At 45.5% G+C, this 18742-nt stretch overlaps 2 protein-coding genes across 4 annotated transcripts in view; one reads left to right on the top strand and one right to left on the bottom strand.

Moving 5' to 3' along the window:
* Positions 1-4719, bottom strand: part of U2AF1L4 (U2 small nuclear RNA auxiliary factor 1 like 4) — a 16456-nt gene extending 11737 nt beyond the window's left edge. The window contains exons 1-2 of one of the 2 annotated variants that reach the window (XM_063436510.1): positions 4587-4719; positions 2851-2938 (exon numbers count right to left, since the gene is read on the bottom strand). In XM_063436510.1, the coding sequence (XP_063292580.1) occupies positions 2851-2938; positions 4587-4630 (132 nt within the window). In that variant the 5' untranslated portion in view covers positions 4631-4719. The remainder of the gene's footprint in view (positions 1-2850; positions 2939-4586) is intronic. The other variant, XM_063436511.1, reaches the window with a different exon arrangement.
* Positions 4712-18742, top strand: PSENEN (presenilin enhancer, gamma-secretase subunit). 2 transcript variants are annotated; one of them, XM_063436512.1, is made up of 4 exons: positions 4712-4938; positions 11599-11738; positions 17727-17831; positions 18393-18742. In XM_063436512.1, the coding sequence occupies exons 2-4, from the start codon at positions 11678-11680 to the stop codon at positions 18530-18532; spliced, it is 306 nt and encodes a 101-aa protein (XP_063292582.1). In that variant the 5' UTR covers positions 4712-4938; positions 11599-11677; the 3' UTR covers positions 18533-18742. The 2 variants fall into 2 exon arrangements, with proteins under 2 accessions (XP_063292582.1, XP_063292583.1); XM_063436513.1 differs by lacking the exon at positions 4712-4938 and adding an exon at positions 10825-10911.

The raw sequence follows: 18742 nt of genomic DNA, 5'->3' as shown, positions 1-18742 counted from the left end.
CGAATCAAATACACATCTATAAAATAACCTGCACAGTCATGTGTTTCATTTCAAATTTTATGTTGACAAGTGTAGTGGAATGGACATTTGCAAGCTACTTTTATCCCATATATTGGCTGTCCGTATCTTCCCCCTGTTATTTTGTGTATTTAACCCCGGTTATTTTGTGTGATTCTTCTTTAGCAGTTCGGGAGACTTCATATGAACGGAATCCATTCGTCTCCTGAACGAGGACCACCCCTGTACCCCATTAGAATGATAAAACCAACCATTTAAGTGCGAAACCGCAAGGGAAACCATTAATGAGTGCTTCTTCTGGGTGGCCATTTCGTATAATGGAACATGTGGCTGGAATAATGGCACCATCTTGTCTCCCGAACGAGGGCACCGGTACTTGTTCGTCGAGTGCCTGGAACTAATTTTGTACTCGTGCGAACACTGGTAAACTGTCTACCGCTGCCCGTTTCTGACCATACACACAAATGGCGTTCGGGAGATATAAAAGTACCGAACAGGGGGAGCATTCGTATTATGAAAGCAATACATTTCCTTGTATAGTTTTCGAACAGGAACCTCCCGAACAGAGACTGGCCAGGGTACCTGTTCTCCTGGAACTATTTTTGGCTACCACCTCGTGTCTGGACAGTCAAATCTTCCACACGATGCCGTTCCTGTTCTACCGAACCGATCTGAGTGATTCTTGGATATGTTGGTCATTCAGATCGGGGCTATTAGGGAAATGTACTTTTTCTGGGGTTCCTATGTATGGTTGGGGGACGGATATTTTGAGGATTTTTTTTGTACTTGAGAGATAGTTAAATTGGAGGAGTTGACTCAGGCAATTATCTCTCAAGCACAAGGTATCCAGAGATTGCAACCCTTGCATTTTCTGCCTGTGAGACCCCTTGCATGGGAGATGGCATAAAAGCATTTATTTTACTGTGCCTGTTCCATTGGAGTGTTTTACTTGTTCCGGAGTATATTTTGAAGTACCCAGCGGAGGACAGTCCCGCTAGGACTAGGGCTCCGCTACATTGGTTGGCAGCGTTGGGATCCAGAACTCACAGAGGAACCAATGGATTAAGCAGCACCAGATGGACCGTGGATGGAGACTGACTACTCAGTCCTGAAACAGTCCACGGTAAAGGATCTCCTAGAAGTAAGAGAGATATCAGCAATCAGCAAGAAGGATACTACCCTCACTGTTGAAATTATGGTGGAATACCGAACAGATGGCGGTTCGGCTCCCGAACGGAGCGGTTGGGTACATGAACGGAAACCAACGACATTCGAAAGAGAATTACAATTTTGTCTGTCTTTTTATGGCGAAAACCCATCCACAGACATCATTGCCCGAACCATGTCGGAAGTCCAGGATTTTATACTAAGGGAAAGAGATCAACAAACCCCTGAAAGAACCCAAGCAGTGCCAGAGGCGAAGCCTAAAATACTGTACAGTTCTTTTAAAAAACTTGTAGAGGTGGAGGAAGTTATTGATGCCTTCCTCCAGGATTTTGAGAGACAATGTGCCCTACATAAAATTAATGCGGATGATTGGGTTCCCCTATTAGCAAGTACACTGTCAGGGAGGGCGTCAGAGGCTTACCGCACCGTTCCCGATGAGATTAGAAACTATGTTTAGGTAAAAGCAGTAATACTCGCCAGGTATGCCATCACGCCAGAGGATGATACAGATTCCAATGCTGAATGGGCCTGCCGACTACACCGGGCCGCTTTGGGGTGGGTGAAAACACACAAAGCATGCATCATGGAGGACTTGTTACAGTTTATGCTACTGGAGCATTTTTTTTAATGGGTTAGCTCCAGACATACAGGAGTGGGTGAGAGACCGTAACCCCACTACAATCACAGAAGCCGCAAAGCGAGCTGACAAATATTTGGATGCCCAGCAACAGCAGAGACCAATCCAACCCAGACCCTTCTTCAGACCTGCAGCAGCACCCCCTGGGCCAGTAGTGCCACCTCTGCAAGAAAATGAGGCACATAAGCAGGGATTGCCCCCAGAACTGGGACCGGGCTCAGCCAGGAACAACCACCACCTGACAGAGCAGCAGTGCACTACTACCAGGCAGAGCCTCCCACCCAGTATGCCATCCCTGCACCATACGTAGAGCACTGGGAAATCCTGCACTAAGCGGACCAACTACAGGCCGATGCAGATAACCGGCAACATCATCAACAGACCGTAATCCTGCAAGTGAAGCAGGTCCAAGGGCTCCGTGACACAGGAGCCACTCTTACCCTGGATAAGCCAGGATGGGACCCCCATCGTTGAATTAGTCCTGGATTTTCCTGACCGTCTGGAGGAGTTGACTAGGTCCGTTCGAGAGTACCTCCAGGCGGCGCAGAGTCGCCAGCGCACTTTGTACGATCGAGGAGCCAGGGACCGTAGCTTTCAGGTATGGCAGAAAGTTTTAATTTTAAAACCTGTCCAGCATGACAAGCTACAGGCTGCCTGGCAGGGTCCAAACAAAGTGGTGAAGCAAAAGTGCGACATCACTTATGTGATCGGCCCTTGCTCTGGAGCAGGAGGGCGACGCATGCTCCACGTGAACATGCTGAAGCCCTACCATGAGCGAGCAGAGGAGGTGGCAGCGATCTGTGGCACAAGCTGTTACCTCGAGAAGTAATGCCTGGCCTTGGTGTGGTCCCTGAAAAAGTTGCAACCCTATTTATATGGACAGCCCTTCTCTTTGCTCACGGATCACAACCCGTTGGTCTGGTTAAACCGGGTGGCGGGGGACAACGCCAGGCTGCTGCGCTGCAGCCTTTTGACTTTACTATACATTACCATTAATGTAACAGATTTTGCTCAAGTTGCAGACTTACCTGACTGAAAGTGGGTTTATTGTGAAGCCGAGAACAACGATCTCCATGGCGACAAGCTCCAATTTTGAAATAGAAGGAACAGTTAACCCTATAATAAATATAAATAAATGTCAGTGGGAGGTCTGGAATACACAATTTCAACACCAATTCAATCAAGTCATTTTAATATCCCTAGTCATTTTAATATCCCTAGACATTAACCACCAGAACAGCTTACGCTTAATGAAGCAGTTTTGGATTTACAAACCTTGCTCCTACAGTCTTACTACTCAGTTCTCGGTCATCAAGGAGTTAAATCATTTTGTTTATGCAACTCTAGCCACATGCTCCCTGGCTGTCAGTAACACTGCCGCTCTACACACTTCCTGTAAATGAGGTTATTTAACAATAATACTCTGGGGGGGGCGGTTCCAAGGTTACTCGGGGGGGGCGGCTGTTTCCATGGTTACTCTGGGGGGGGGGGCGCGCTGGTTCCATGGTTACTCTGGGGGGGGGGGGCGCTGGTTCCATGGTTACTCTGGGGGGGGGGCTGGTTCCATGGTTACTCGGGGGGGGGGGGCGCTGGTTCCATGGTTACTCCGGGGGGGGGGGGGGCTGGTTCCATGGTTACTCGGGGGGTGGGGGGGGCTGGTTCCATGGTTACTCTGGGGGTGGGGGGGGCTGGTTCCATGGTTACTCTGGGGGTGGGGGGGGCTGGTTCCATGGTTACTCTGGGGGTGGGGGGCTGGTTCCATGGTTACTCTGGGGGTGGGGGGCTGGTTCCATGGTTACTCTGGGGGTGGGGGGCTGGTTCCATGGTTACTCTGGGGGTGGGGGGCTGGTTCCATGGTTACTCTGGGGGGGGGGGGGGCTGGTTCCATGGTTACTCTGGGGGGGGGGGGGCTGGTTCCATGGTTACTCTGGGGGGGGGGGCTGGTTCCATGGTTACCGCGGGGGTTCCATGGTTACCGCGGGGGTTCCATGGTTACCGCGGGGGTTCCATGGTTACCGCGGGGGTTCCATGGTTACCGCGGGGGTTCCATGGTTACCGCGGGGGGTGGGGGTTCCATGGTTACTGGGGGGGGTTCCATGGTTACTGGGGGGGGGTTCCATGGTTACTGGAGGGGGTTCCATGGTTACTGGGGGGGGTTCCATGGTTACTGGGGGGGGGGGTTGCATGGTTACTGGGGGGTTCCATGGTTACTCGGGGGTGGGGGGTTGCATGGTTACTCGGGGGGGTTCTATAGTTACTCGAGGGGGTTCCATGGTTACTCGGGGGGGGTTCTATAGTTACTCGGGGGGTGGGGGGTTCCATGGTTACTGGGGGGTTCTATAGTTACTCGGGGGGGGTGGGGGGTTCCATGGTTACTGGGGGGGGTTCTATAGTTACTCGGGGGGGTGGGTGTTCCATGGTTACTGGGGGGGGTTCCATGGTTACTCGGGGGGGTGGGGGGTTCCATGGTTACTGGGGGGGGTTCTATAGTTACTCGGGGGGGTGGGGGTTCCATGGTTACTGGGGGGGGTTCCATGGTTACTCGGGGGGGTGGGGGGTTCCATGGTTACTGGGGGGGGTTCCATTGTTACCGGGCTCCCGGTCGCTCCCCGCTCTCAGGCCGGGTCCCAGCGCCATGTGTCCGGGTTCAGAGCCGGGAGCCGGGGGAGTTTCCGGCCGGTTTGGCTGATCTTGTTAATGGGGGCTGCAGACCGGCCCCCCGGGGCCCCCAGCCCAGATACCGAGTTTAAACCCCGATACTTACTTATCCTTCTCGGTCCCGAAAATCGAAGCTAAGTATTCGGCCATTTTCCACCAGGAGGGTTTGCTTCCGGCACACAGCGCGTCACTTCCGTTATCTCACTTCCGCTATCTCACTTCCGGTACCTCACGTCCGGTGTCGGAGTCCCGCCTTTTCCCCCTTTGTAGAGTTTCCGCTCTGAGAGACCGGGCCGATCCCTAGCAGCCACTCACACTCCCGCCTTCACCCCGGGGGCGGAGTACTAGCAGCAGAAACCAGTCTGAGAGAGAGAACTACAACTCCCGGCCTGCACCGCGCCCAGCACTACATTACCCGACAGCCTCTGCGCGGGCGTGGCCACAACCGGAAGCGGCGGGTGAGACTCAGGAGGCTGTTTACACTTTGTCTGATTATTATATGTTTACACCGCGGGGAGACAGGAATACCCCAATACCCCCCAATACCCCCAGGGGGTAAATCAGGGGCAACTGGCAGCCATTAATAATAATACCATATAATGTATTAATTATAATAATAATGTTATATCACAGCCATTACTGTCTATATAATAACAATAATACCATATAATGTATTTATTAATTATAATAATAATATATCACAGCCATTACTGTCTATATAATAATAATAATACCATATAATGTATTAATTATAATAATAATGTTATATCACAGCCATTACTGTCTATATAATAACAATAATAATACCATATAATGTATTTATTAATTATAATAATAATGTTATATCACAGCCATTACTGTCTATATAATAATAATAATACCATATAATGTATTTATTAATTATAATAATAATATATCACAGCCATTACTGTCTATATAATAATAATAATACCATATAATGTATTTATTAATTATAATAATATATCACAGCCATTACTGTCTATATAATAATAATAATACCATATAATGTATTTACTAATTATAATAATATTATATCACAGCCATTACTGTCTATATAATAATAATACCATATAATGTATTTATTAATTATAATAATAATATATCACAGCCATTACTGTCTATATAATAATAATAATACCATATAATGTATTTATTAATTATAATAATATATCACAGCCATAACTGTCTGTATAATAACAATAATAATACCATATAATGTATTTATTAATTATAATAATAATATATCACAGCCATTACTGTCTATATAATAATAATACCATATAATGTATTTACTAATTATAATAATAATATATCACAGCCATTACTGTCTATATAATAATAATACCATATAATGTATTTACTAATTATAATAATATTATATCACAGCCATTACTGTCTATATAATAATAATAATACCATATAATGTATTTACTAATTATAATAATATTATATCACAGCCATTACTGTCTATATAATAATAATACCATATAATGTATTTATTAATTATAATAATAATATATCACAGCCATTACTGTCTATATAATAATAATAATACCATATAATGTATTTACTAATTATAATAATATTATATCACAGCCATTACTGTCTATATAATAATAATAATACCATATAATGTATTTATTAATTATAATAATATTATATCACAGCCATTACTGTCTGTATAATAACAATAATAATACCATATAATGTATTTATTAATTATAATAAATCACAGCCATTACTGTCTATATAATAATACCATATAATGTATTTATTAATTATAATATTATATCACAGACATTACTGTCTGTATAATAACATATATAGCATTTATTATTACAATATTATCACAGCCATTACTGTCTATTAAATAACATATATTGTATTTATTATAATAAGATATCACAGACATTACTGTCTATTACATTGAGAGAAAAAAAAGTATTTGATCCCCTGCTGATTTTGAACGTTTGCCCACTGACAAAGTAATGATCAGTCTCATGTATTTATCCTAACCTTGTGATGTTTGCACTAAGAATTGCTTTCCTTATGGTAATGGAGATGCCACTCAGCGGTGCTGCGCCAATATGCCTGACTTCTGCAGCATGTCGGTGGATGCCGGCCGCTGCTGATCCACGGCATATTGTAGCACCACGTCTTTTGCCTCGCGCAAAAGACGCACCCGCGCGTTTTGGGGTCAAAGGCTGGTTACGGCCAATCGGATCTGCAAGAGGGTTATATAAACTAATTTTTCCTTTTACTCTTTGCCCTGTCGTTGTTATCCGAGAGAGTGTTCCTGATCGTTATATTTCTGGTATTTGACTTTGGCTTCGTTTGACTTCCCTGATGTCTGGTATCCTTGACTTTTGGCTTTCCCTCATCGCTGTGTCTCGTTCTGTATCCCTGACCTCGGGAAGTTTACTGACTATTCTTGGATACGTTAAGTCCGGCCATTCTAAGGTCCGGTTATACGTTATCCTTAGTCCTAGGTGTAATGTTACTCTAAGTGCTGGGTCACTTAGTAATCCTGACATTACGACATGGCCATAGATTCTGCAGAATTGTGTCAGCACATAGCAGCTTGCGAGAGAAAGCTAGAGAAGAATGATCACCATATGGATCAATTTGCTCAGGCTTTCAGTACACTTCTTACTCGGACAGCTCATTTACAGCCTGAGGTCCCTCCGATGATATCCCCTTCGCCTAATATACCTCTATCTATAGTATATAACGCACCTACTATCTCCCCATCTCCTCCCCCGCATTTTGATGGTAATATCCAAGAATGCCAGGGATTTCTCAATCAGAACTCTAAATCAGGGGTAACCAAAGCATCTCCACTGGAATAGAAAAGGGAAATACATAACTCCTGGGCTATTACTCTTTCATAAAAACTGGTTTGGGACCATAGTTCGAAATTATGTAATTTTCATGCACTTCAATATCAAGAGTAATAAAGCTCACTGTCCCATTTGTAACTAGTGGAAAACAAAATAAACTAGTACTAATCCATACGGTATGTACCACTAAATGCAGCAGTGTGTTCTGGGGAATGCGTTATTATTTCCATTTGATTTACAAAGGTCCTGCAATAAAGGAACACAGCTGGGCATGCAGGCCCACAGGACAAGTAAAGTCAATTTTCAATGGCAACAAAAGCTGGGCTGTGCAGGTTCCATAGAACAAATACAAATCTATCCGATGAGTGAGTAGTAGTATGGTAAACTTGGTCAACATGGCAGGAGCTGTTCGTGTTAAAAGAGGCAAGGGAAAGGGGGAGCTCAGAAAGGAAGGGGATAAATAGATGTAAAGGTGTGTGTCCGTCCAGAGAAGGGGGCTGGGAGGGGGACGACCAGTCTTGAGAACTTTTCAGAGGTTATAGTGAACTTTGGAATTCAATAGAGTTGGATCTAAGAACCCATTGTGACCATATTATAGGTGAAAGGTTTATCAGTGGCACCAAGGCATTTCCGCTATAGCATGCAGTTCCTCCATCCTCTTAAACCACAACCTCAGTGGGACCAATGGACTAACAATGGGACCACTTGCTTGGCTACAATAAGAACCCTAATTGTAAGGGACTTCTTATAGCTGGAGGTTGCTCTGGTCATGTGATGTAAAAACATAGGTGCCGGGGGCAGAGCCAAGCTGACTGGACGCACTCTCTGTGTGTTCTATAGCAGCAAATAAACTGCTAAAATAACCACTTTTACACCCAAATCGCGAGACAAGCTGGGCCCCCCTATTAAGCACAAAGGAGATAGGCAGGAAAAACAAAAGCCAGAACAGCCCCGGCCAGGCGTGAGCATAGGATATCTCTGGCGGCGGGTACATGGTGCTCTGGAGCTCAATATGGCCGCTTACGTCAACGACGACTTTGATGATTCTGATGAGCAGACCTTAGATGCGGAGAAAACCCGCTTACCTACCTCGCTGGTACCAACACAGCCCAAGCTGCAACCGGACTCAACCCCGGTCACAAAGTCAATCATGCAGAAACTGCTGGTGGACCTCAGACGGGACATACAGGCTGATGTGGCTGACAGCAGGAAAGACATCCAAGGCCTGACAGGCTGCATGGGAGCCCTGGAGCAGGACTCCTGCAACCATGCACGACAAGCCACTTTGCTGCAACAGGAATTGAAGTTGATGCAACGACAACACCTGATAATTGAACAGAGGCTGGCGGCATTGGAGGACTCGCACCGCGCTCAAACCTTCAAAATACGTGACATAGTAGATTCCGTTCCAGATACGGAGCTGCCCCACCTCCTGAGGTGCCTGGTGAGTGCAATACTCCCACCTAAGGTGACCTGCTGACTCTCATCTGGGCCCCAAAGCCTGAAATGCCCCGGTGGGAGCGGGGAATTTGGCTCTACCGACTGCTGGCATGAGGAATCAGTGGCCTTACAAATGAGTCTGATACTCACACGCATAGCATAGGGCCTAATACCTGCTCTCTTATTTGATAGCAGCTTCACAAGTCTTGCATCCATTGAACTTGTGAGTTTTTGGACAGTTTCTGCTTGAATTTGTTTGTAAGATGTCAGAATAGCCTCCCAGAGCTGCTGTTTAGATGTAAACTGCCTCCCACCCTCATAGATCTTTTGCTTGAGGATGCTCCAAAGGTTCTCAATAGGATTGAGGTCAGGGGAGGATGGAGGCCACACCATGACTTTCTCTCCTTTTATCCCCATGGCAGCCATTGATGCAGAGGTATTCTTTGCAGCATGAGATGGTGCATTGTCATGCATGAAGTTGATTTTATTACGGAAAGCATAGTTCTTCCTTCTGTACCAGGGAAGAAAGTGGTCAGTCAGAAACTCCACATACTTTGCAGAGGTCATCTTTACACCTTCGGGGACCCTAAAGGGGCCAACCAGCTTTCTTCCCATGATTCCGGCCCAAAACATGACTCCACCACCGCCTTGCTGACGTCGCAACCTTGTTGGAACAGGGTTGCCGTCCACCAACCATCCACTACTCCATCCATCTGGACCACCCAGGGTTGCACAGGCACTCATCAGTAAACAGGACTGTTTGAAAATTAGTCTTCATGTATTTTTCTGCCCAATGCAGCCGTTTCTGCTTGATGTCCTACACCTTGATGTCCGTGGGACTCCAGAGGCACCAGCAGCTTCAAATATCTGTTTGCTGCTATGTAATGGTATTTTAGCAGCTGCTCTCTTGATCCGATGCATGGAGCTGGCAGAAATCTTCCTCAATGTGCCTTTATCTTCACGAACCAGTCTGTTCTCTGAATCAGCCACAAATCTCTTAATAGTGCGATGATCACGCTTAAGTTTTCGTGAAATATCTAATGGTTTCATACCTCGTCCAAGGCATTGAACTATTTCACTCTTTTCGGCAGCAGAGAGATCCTTTTTCTTCCCCATATTGCATGAAAATGGTGCTCTGCTTAATAATGTGGAACACCCTCCTTTAGTAGTTTTTCCTTAAATTGGGCTCACCTGGCAATCTAATTATCACAGGTGTCCGAGATTGTTTTCAGTGATCAAAAGAGCCCTGAGACACGCCATCCATGCATAATAATTTGGAACAGGGTGTAGGAAATTGTGCGTTTTTTTTCTCATGCCATATTACTGTTTCAAAATGTGTAACAAAATGAAGCTTGTCAATGCTGTTGTGGCACTTCAGGCACACTTGTAATCATTTGCACTCAAAAATAAAGAATTAAAAAAATTTTTTGAAGGAGAATCCAAAAAGCTGTTCATTATGTTGTGTATATTGCGCCAGAACGGCTTGACAAGGAGACAGTCCCACCACAAGTGGCGCATAGTTCTCTTTTCCTGCAAACAACATTGACGTGTTCATCATTAGTGGAATCTATTGTTAGATTGATTGGAGGTGCAATACCAGCAAGGTGATATTTTTACACCGTCTTCTGTATATTACTGGAGATCGAGCAGCGGTGCTTGTTGGTAATCCCTAGTAAAGATCTCTAATTCACCGATGAATGCCGGTTGTGGGCTGACTATATTGGTTTGTAGTAGGGTGTAAAGATGAGATTACATCAGTGTTAATCAGTATTTCTCATAACTATTCTTTGTCATTTTCATTATTTATAGTAGGACCTAAAATCTCTATTTAGACAGTGCAAAGAACACAGGGGTTGTAAGTCCTCAGCTCAAACATTACCAAATATGGTTCTCCTGTGCCATCTCTCCCAGCAGCAACACAAAGCAGGTCTGGCAGGAAGGAGGAATGTAAAAGGCAATTTGCCAAAATATTCAGTTTAAGCATTTAAATCTTCAGCTACTTCAAACATTTAGCAGTCAGTGTCCATTCTGACTCCGTAAAGGATTTGAATCCTGTTTTGGAAAGGTTGGCTGGTACTTGTCTACCCCAGTCTTTTTGTTGCTGGATGAGTTTGCACGGCTTGAGAAGAAGTAAGCCGGCAAGCAGATACATGGTGTGTGATTCAGTCATATGTCAGGGTGACGGACCTACGTGGAATGTGGTAATAGAAGAGCCATTAACAGTTTAATCAAGCAGTCGGAGAGCTCTGACAAGTCATCGGGGCATTGCTGATATGAGAGAGGGGAATTAGGAATTACAGCGATACAATGAATCCCAGTATTTCAGGGGTATTTACTAAGGTGTGAATTCCAAATTTAGGGCAAAGTAGCCGAACTGGAAGCAGATTTTGAGAATTTCTCAATTTTGACTATTTTGACCTGAAAGTGGTCTGGGCACCGTGGTCCTGTCCTTGTTACATTACAGGGTTAAATCCACCCCTCCAGGCTGCATTCCTGACAGCTCTAACAGAATAAAACGCGGGCACCTGACGTGGAAGCCCATATTAAGCATTAAATACGTGATGTCACGGGATGTGTGAGCAGGGCAGAGGGAGCCTCGCACTGGGAAAAGATGTAAAACCTTAATGTCAATCATTTTATGGTGGGGGGGGGGCTATATAGAACCATGGGTGGGGGCACTCACAGGTTTGTATTTCTAATGCTATACTGTTCCTTTAAATTCAGAAATCTCTTTCAATTCTCACTTTAGTAAATAATCCAGTATGTTGCATGGAAAGCACTTCAACCATATGTTTATACCTTTTTCTCCTCCTACAGTAATCCTGTGATCAGTCCCCCTGTGATTCCATCATTGCTTGCAGTGACCTGTACCTTTATTTTGCTCTGAAAATCGAACATGAACTTGGAACGGGTCCCCAATGAAGAAAAATTGCAGCTGTGCAGAAAATATTACCTGGGTGAGTGTCTGTCTGTATTGGGCAGGGTGCTTTCCGATTCATTGCTGTTACTAATACTTCTATTCCCAGTCTTTGTGTAGCTTTACATGATGCACTCTGTGACTAATGCTGCTAGTCCCAGTCAGCGTGTAGCTATACATGATGCACTCAGTGGCTAATGCTGCTAGTCCCAGTCAGCGTGTAGCTTTACATGATGCACTCTGTGACTAATGCTGCTAGTCCCAGTCAGCGTGTAGCTATACATGATACACTCTGTGACTAATGCTGCTAGTCCCAGTCAGTGTGTAGCTATACATGATGCACTCTGTGACTAATGCTGCTAGTCCCAGTCAGTGTGTAGCCATACATGATGCACTCTGTGACTAATGCTGCTAGTCCCAGTCAGCGTGTAGCTATACATGATGCACTCTGTGACTAATGCTGCTAGTCCCAGTCAGTGTGTAGCTATACATGATGCACTCTGTGACTAATGCTAGTCCCAGTCAGCGTGTAGCTATACATGATGCACTCTGTGACTAATGCTGCTAGTCCCAGTCAGCGTGTAGCTATACATGATGCACTCTGTGACTAATGCTGCTAGTCCCAGTCAGTGTGTAGCTTTACATGATGCACTCTGTGACTAATGCTGCTAGTCCCAGTCAGTGTGTAGCTATACATGATGCACTCTGTGACTAATGCTGCTAGTCCCAGTCAGCGTGTAGCTATACATGATGCACTCTGTGACTAATGCTGCTAGTCCCAGTCAGCGTGTAGCTATACATGATGCACTCTGTGACTAATGCTGCTAGTCCCAGTCAGCGTGTAGCTATACATGATGCACTCTGTGACTAATGCTGCTAGTCCCAGTCAGCGTGTAGCTATACATGATGCACTCTGTGACTAATGCTGCTAGTCCCAGTCAGCGTGTAGCTATACATGATGCACTCTGTGACTAATGCTGCTAGTCCCAGTCAGCGTGTAGCTATACATGATGCACTCTGTGACTAATGCTGCTAGTCCCAGTCAGCGTGTAGCTATACATGATGCACTCTGTGACTAATGCTGCTAGTCCCAGTCAGCGTGTAGCTATACATGATGCACTCTGTGACTAATGCTGCTAGTCCCAGTCAGCGTGTAGCTATACATGATGCACTCTGTGACTAATGCTGCTAGTCCCAGTCAGCGTGTAGCTACACATGATGCACTCTGTGACTAATGCTGCTAGTCCCAGTCAGCGTGTAGCTATACATGATGCACTCTGTGACTAATGCTGCTAGTCCCAGTCAGCGTGTAGCTACACATGATGCACTCTGTGACTAATGCTGCTAGTCCCAGTCAGCGTGTAGCTATACATGATGCACTCTGTGACTAATGCTGCTAGTCCCCGTCAGCGTGTAGCTATACATGATGCACTCTGTGACTAATGCTGCTAGTCCCAGTCAGCGTGTAGCTATACATGATGCACTCTGTGACTAATGCTGCTAGTCCCAGTCAGCGTGTAGCTATACATGATGCACTCTGTGACTAATGCTGCTAGTCCCAGTCAGCGTGTAGCTATACATGATGCACTCTGTGACTAATGCTGCTAGTCCCAGTCAGCGTGTAGCTATACATGATGCACTCTGTGACTAATGCTGCTAGTCCCAGTCAGCGTGTAGCTATACATGATGCACTCTGTGACTAATGCTGCTAGTCCCAGTCAGCGTGTAGCTTTACATGATGCACTCTGTGACTAATGCTGCTAGTCCCAGTCAGCGTGTAGCTATACATGATACACTCTGTGACTAATGCTGCTAGTCCCAGTCAGCGTGTAGCTATACATGATGCACTCAGTGACTAATGCTGCTAGTCTCAGTCAGCGTGTAGCTATACATGATGCACTCTGTGACTAATGCTGCTAGTCCCAGTCAGCGTGTAGCTATACATGATGCACTCAGTGGCTAATGCTGCTAGTCCCAGTCAGCGTGTAGCTATACATGATGCACTCTGTGACTAATGCTGCTAGTCCCAGTCAGTGTGTAGCTATACATGATGCACTCTGTGACTAATGCTGCTAGTCCCAGTCAGCGTGTAGCTATACATGATGCACTCTGTGACTAATGCTGCTAGTCCCAGTCAGCGTGTAGCTATACATGATGCACTCTGTGACTAATGCTGCTAGTCTCAGTCAGTGTGTAGCTATACATGATGCACTCTGTGACTAATGCTGCTAGTCCCAGTCAGCGTGTAGCTATACATGATGCACTCTGTGACTAATGCTGCTAGTCCCAGTCAGCTTTTAGCTATACATGATGCACTCTGTGACTAATGCTGCTAGTCCCAGTCAGCGTGTAGCTATACATGATGCACTCTGTGACTAATGCTGCTAGTCCCAGTCAGCGTGTAGCTATACATGATGCACTCAGTGGCTAATGCTGCTAGTCCCAGTCAGCGTGTAGCTTTACATGATGCACTCTGTGACTAATGCTGCTAGTCCCAGTCAGCGTGTAGCTATACATGATACACTCTGTGACTAATGCTGCTAGTCCCAGTCAGTGTGTAGCTATACATGATGCACTCTGTGACTAATGCTGCTAGTCCCAGTCAGTGTGTAGCCATACATGATGCACTCTGTGACTAATGCTGCTAGTCCCAGTCAGCGTGTAGCTATACATGATGCACTCTGTGACTAATGCTGCTAGTCCCAGTCAGTGTGTAGCTATACATGATGCACTCTGTGACTAATGCTGCTAGTCCCAGTCAGCGTGTAGCTATACATGATGCACTCTGTGACTAATGCTGCTAGTCCCAGTCAGCGTGTAGCTATACATGATGCACTCTGTGACTAATGCTGCTAGTCCCAGTCAGTGTGTAGCTTTACATGATGCACTCTGTGACTAATGCTGCTAGTCCCAGTCAGTGTGTAGCTATACATGATGCACTCTGTGACTAATGCTGCTAGTCCCAGTCAGCGTGTAGCTATACATGATGCACTCAGTGACTAATGCTGCTAGTCTCAGTCAGCGTGTAGCTATACATGATGCACTCTGTGACTAATGCTGCTAGTCCCAGTCAGCGTGTAGCTATACATGATGCACTCTGTGACTAATGCTGCTAGTCCCAGTCAGCGTGTAGCTATACATGATGCACTCTGTGACTAATGCTGCTAGTCCCAGTCAGCGTGTAGCTATACATGATACACTCTGTGACTAATGCTGCTAGTCCCAGTCAGCGTGTAGCTATACATGATGCACTCTGTGACTAATGCTGCTAGTCCCAGTCAGCGTGTAGCTATACATGATACACTCTGTGACTAATGCTGCTAGTCCCAGTCAGCGTGTAGCTACACATGATGCACTCTGTGACTAATGCTGCTAGTCCCAGTCAGCGTGTAGCTATACATGATGCACTCTGTGACTAATGCTGCTAGTCCCAGTCAGCGTGTAGCTACACATGATGCACTCTGTGACTAATGCTGCTAGTCCCAGTCAGCGTGTAGCTATACATGATGCACTCTGTGACTAATGCTGCTAGTCCCAGTCAGCGTGTAGCTACACATGATGCACTCTGTGACTAATGCTGCTAGTCCCAGTCAGCGTGTAGCTATACATGATGCACTCTGTTACTAATGCTGCTAGTCCCCGTCAGCGTGTAGCTATACATGATGCACTCTGTTACTAATGCTGCTAGTCCCAGTCAGCGTGTAGCTATACATGATGCACTCAGTGACTAATGCTGCTAGTCCCAGTCAGCGTGTAGCTATACATGATATACTCTGTGACTAATGCTGCTAGTCCCAGTCAGCGTGTAGCTATACATGGTGCACTCTGTGACTAATGCTGCTAGTCCCAGTCAGTGTGTAGCTATACATGATGCACTCTGTGACTAATGCTGCTAGTCCCAGTCAGCGTGTAGCTATACATGATGCACTCTGTGACTAATGCTGCTAGTCCCAGTCAGCGTGTAGCTATACATGATGCACTCTGTGACTAATGCTGCTAGTCCCAGTCAGCGTGTAGCTATACATGATGCACTCTGTGACTAATGCTGCTAGTCCCAGTCAGCGTTTAGCTATACATGATGCACTCTGTGACTAATGCTGCTAGTCCCAGTCAGCGTGTAGCTTTACATGATGCACTCTGTGACTAATGCTGCTAGTCCCAGTCAGCGTGTAGCTATACATGATACACTCTGTGACTAATGCTGCTAGTCCCAGTCAGCGTGTAGCTATACATGATGCACTCAGTGACTAATGCTGCTAGTCCCAGTCAGCGTGTAGCTATACATGATGCACTCTGTGACTAATGCTGCTAGTCCCAGTCAGCGTGTAGCTATACATGATGCACTCAGTGGCTAATGCTGCTAGTCCCAGTCAGCGTGTAGCTATACATGATGCACTCTGTGACTAATGCTGCTAGTCCCAGTCAGTGTGTAGCTATACATGATGCACTCTGTGACTAATGCTGCTAGTCCCAGTCAGCGTGTAGCTATACATGATGCACTCTGTGACTAATGCTGCTAGTCCCAGTCAGCGTGTAGCTATACATGATGCACTCTGTGACTAATGCTGCTAGTCTCAGTCAGTGTGTAGCTATACATGATGCACTCTGTGACTAATGCTGCTAGTCCCAGTCAGCGTGTAGCTATACATGATGCACTCTGTGACTAATGCTGCTAGTCCCAGTCAGCTTTTAGCTATACATGATGCACTCTGTGACTAATGCTGCTAGTCCCAGTCAGCGTGTAGCTATACATGATGCACTCTGTGACTAATGCTGCTAGTCCCAGTCAGCGTGTAGCTATACATGATGCACTCTGTGACTAATGCTGCTAGTCCCAGTCAGCGTGTAGCTATACATGATGCACTCTGTGACTAATGCTGCTAGTCCCAGTCAGTGTGTAGCTATACATGATGCACTCTGTTACTAATGCTGCTAGTCCCAGTCAGTGTGTAGCTATACATGATGCACTATGTGACTAATGCTGCTAGTCCCAGTCAGCGTGTAGCTATACATGATGCACTCTGTGACTAATGCTGCTAGTCCCAGTCAGCGTGTAGCTATACATGATGCACTCTGTGACTAATGCTGCTAGTCCCAGTCAGTGTGTAGCTATACATGATGCACTCTGTGACTAATGCTGCTAGTCCCAGTCAGCGTGTAGCTATACATGATGCACTCTGTGACTAATGCTGCTAGTCCCAGTCAGCGTGTAGCTATACATGATGCACTCTGTTACTAATGCTGCTAGTCCCAGTCAGTGTGTAGCTATACATGATGCACTCTGTGACTAATGCTGCTAGTCCCAGTCAGCGTGTAGCTATACATGATGCACTCTGTGACTAATGCTGCTAGTCCCAGTCAGCGTGTAGCTATACATGATGCACTCTGTGACTAATGCTGCTAGTCCCAGTCAGCGTGTAGCTATACATGATGCACTCTGTGACTAATGCTGCTAGTCCCAGTCAGTGTGTAGCTATACATGATGCACTCTGTGACTAATGCTGCTAGTCCCAGTCAGCGTGTAGCTATACATTATACACTCTGTTACTAATGCTGCTAGTCCCAGTCAGCGTGTAGCTATACATGATGCACTCTGTGACTAATGCTGCTAGTCCCAGTCAGTGTGTAGCTATACATGATACACTCTGTTACTAATGCTGCTAGTCCCAGTCAGCGTGTAGCTACACATGATGCACTCTGTGACTAATGCTGCTAGTCCCAGTCAGTGTGTAGCTATACATGATACACTCTGTGACTAATGCTGCTAGTCCCAGTCAGCGTGTAGCTATACATGATGCACTCAGTGACTAATGCTGCTAGTCCCAGTCAGTGTGTAGCTATACATGATCTCCCTTCTTCCAAGCAATTCGTTTTATCTTGTTATGTGACTTATTTGTTTGTTTTCAGTAAACAGAGAGGCCTACAGCTTTTTATGACAGCTAGTGGGTTTAACAATTTGGACTGTTACCTTGACAAACTACAGGATTTGATTACTGATCCCCACCTGTGTCTGATGGTGTCTTTGCAGGTGGATTTGCGCTCCTGCCGTTCCTGTGGTTGGTGAATGTCCTGTGGTTCTTTAAGGAAGCTTTTTTCAAACCATCGTATACAGAACAGCCTCAGATCCAGAGCTGTGAGTGTGATACCATCTAATGCAGTTTACAAGGGTTGTCTACACATAACTATTTCTTTAGGAAATCTGTCGATTTTCTGTGTCTCCCACACCAACACAGACACGAACCTAAGAGGTTTTCCTCTCTCTATTATGGAGATTTCCGATACAGATTTTGAAAAATAGAGTGCATTTTGCATTTAGAAAGGACTGTGTGTTTCTGGCATCTGAGAACTGAGCTGGAGCAAAAGTAGTTGTGTAATTTAATGACAGTTTGGAGTTTTCTCGAAATTCAAAAACCTGATTAATCAGAGAAATTGTGTAGCTCTTTATTTACCATGAGATGGTTTTCCTTTTTGGAACCTTGTATATATTACAGAGTGCTTTGTCAAATCACAAACCAAGGGTTGGAGTATTTTACACACTAAACAGTAAGATGTGATGTATAACATGTACTTCACAAAATAATAAAATAGTTGAAAAACTCCTTTCGGGAGCTTGCTTGGCTGTTTTTTTATTTGTATTTCTTTGCTTGCTGTTTTAGTAGGGGTTATTTACGGGTCTGTCTTCTTCTCCCCACAGATGTAAAACGTTCAGGTCTTGGTCTCCTCGTCTGGGTGGTCATTTTAACAACTTGGATCAGCATCTACCAAACCAACCGGGCCAGTTGGGGTGCTACCGGGGACTATCTGTCATTCACTATCCCACTAGGCATCCCCTGATACCAGGTCTTGCTTGTTACAGCTGGATTATAATCTGTGGACCAGTAACCCCAATGATCACATGCACTGATAATGTAGTCCTGACCCGGAGCCCCCTACCTGCACAACTGTTTGTGCCTGGCCTTACCATGCATAGAGCATCACCTGGCGACAAGGACGGACTTTGCAATTATCCTGAAAAAATAAAATCCTTTCCTTGATTACATATTT

This window comes from Pelobates fuscus, chromosome 11 (genome assembly GCF_036172605.1).
Source record: "Pelobates fuscus isolate aPelFus1 chromosome 11, aPelFus1.pri, whole genome shotgun sequence".
Classification (NCBI taxonomy): Eukaryota; Metazoa; Chordata; class Amphibia; order Anura; family Pelobatidae; genus Pelobates; species Pelobates fuscus.
The sequence above is the reverse complement of the archived record's forward strand: the minus strand, read 5'-3'. Positions and strand labels throughout refer to the sequence as shown.

What these genes read in the sequence shown, in the direction of transcription:
- PSENEN (XM_063436512.1), top strand. Translation starts at nt 11,678, where the DNA reads ATGAACTTGGAACGGGTCCCCAATGAAGAAAAATTGCAGCTGTGCAGA. An exon ending in GTGCAGAAAATATTACCTGG is followed by an intron (nt 11,739 to 17,726) that starts GTGAGTGTCTGT and finishes GTGTCTTTGCAG; the next exon opens with GTGGATTTGCGCTCCTGCCG. An exon ending in ACAGCCTCAGATCCAGAGCT is followed by an intron (nt 17,832 to 18,392) that starts GTGAGTGTGATA and finishes TTCTCCCCACAG; the next exon opens with ATGTAAAACGTTCAGGTCTT.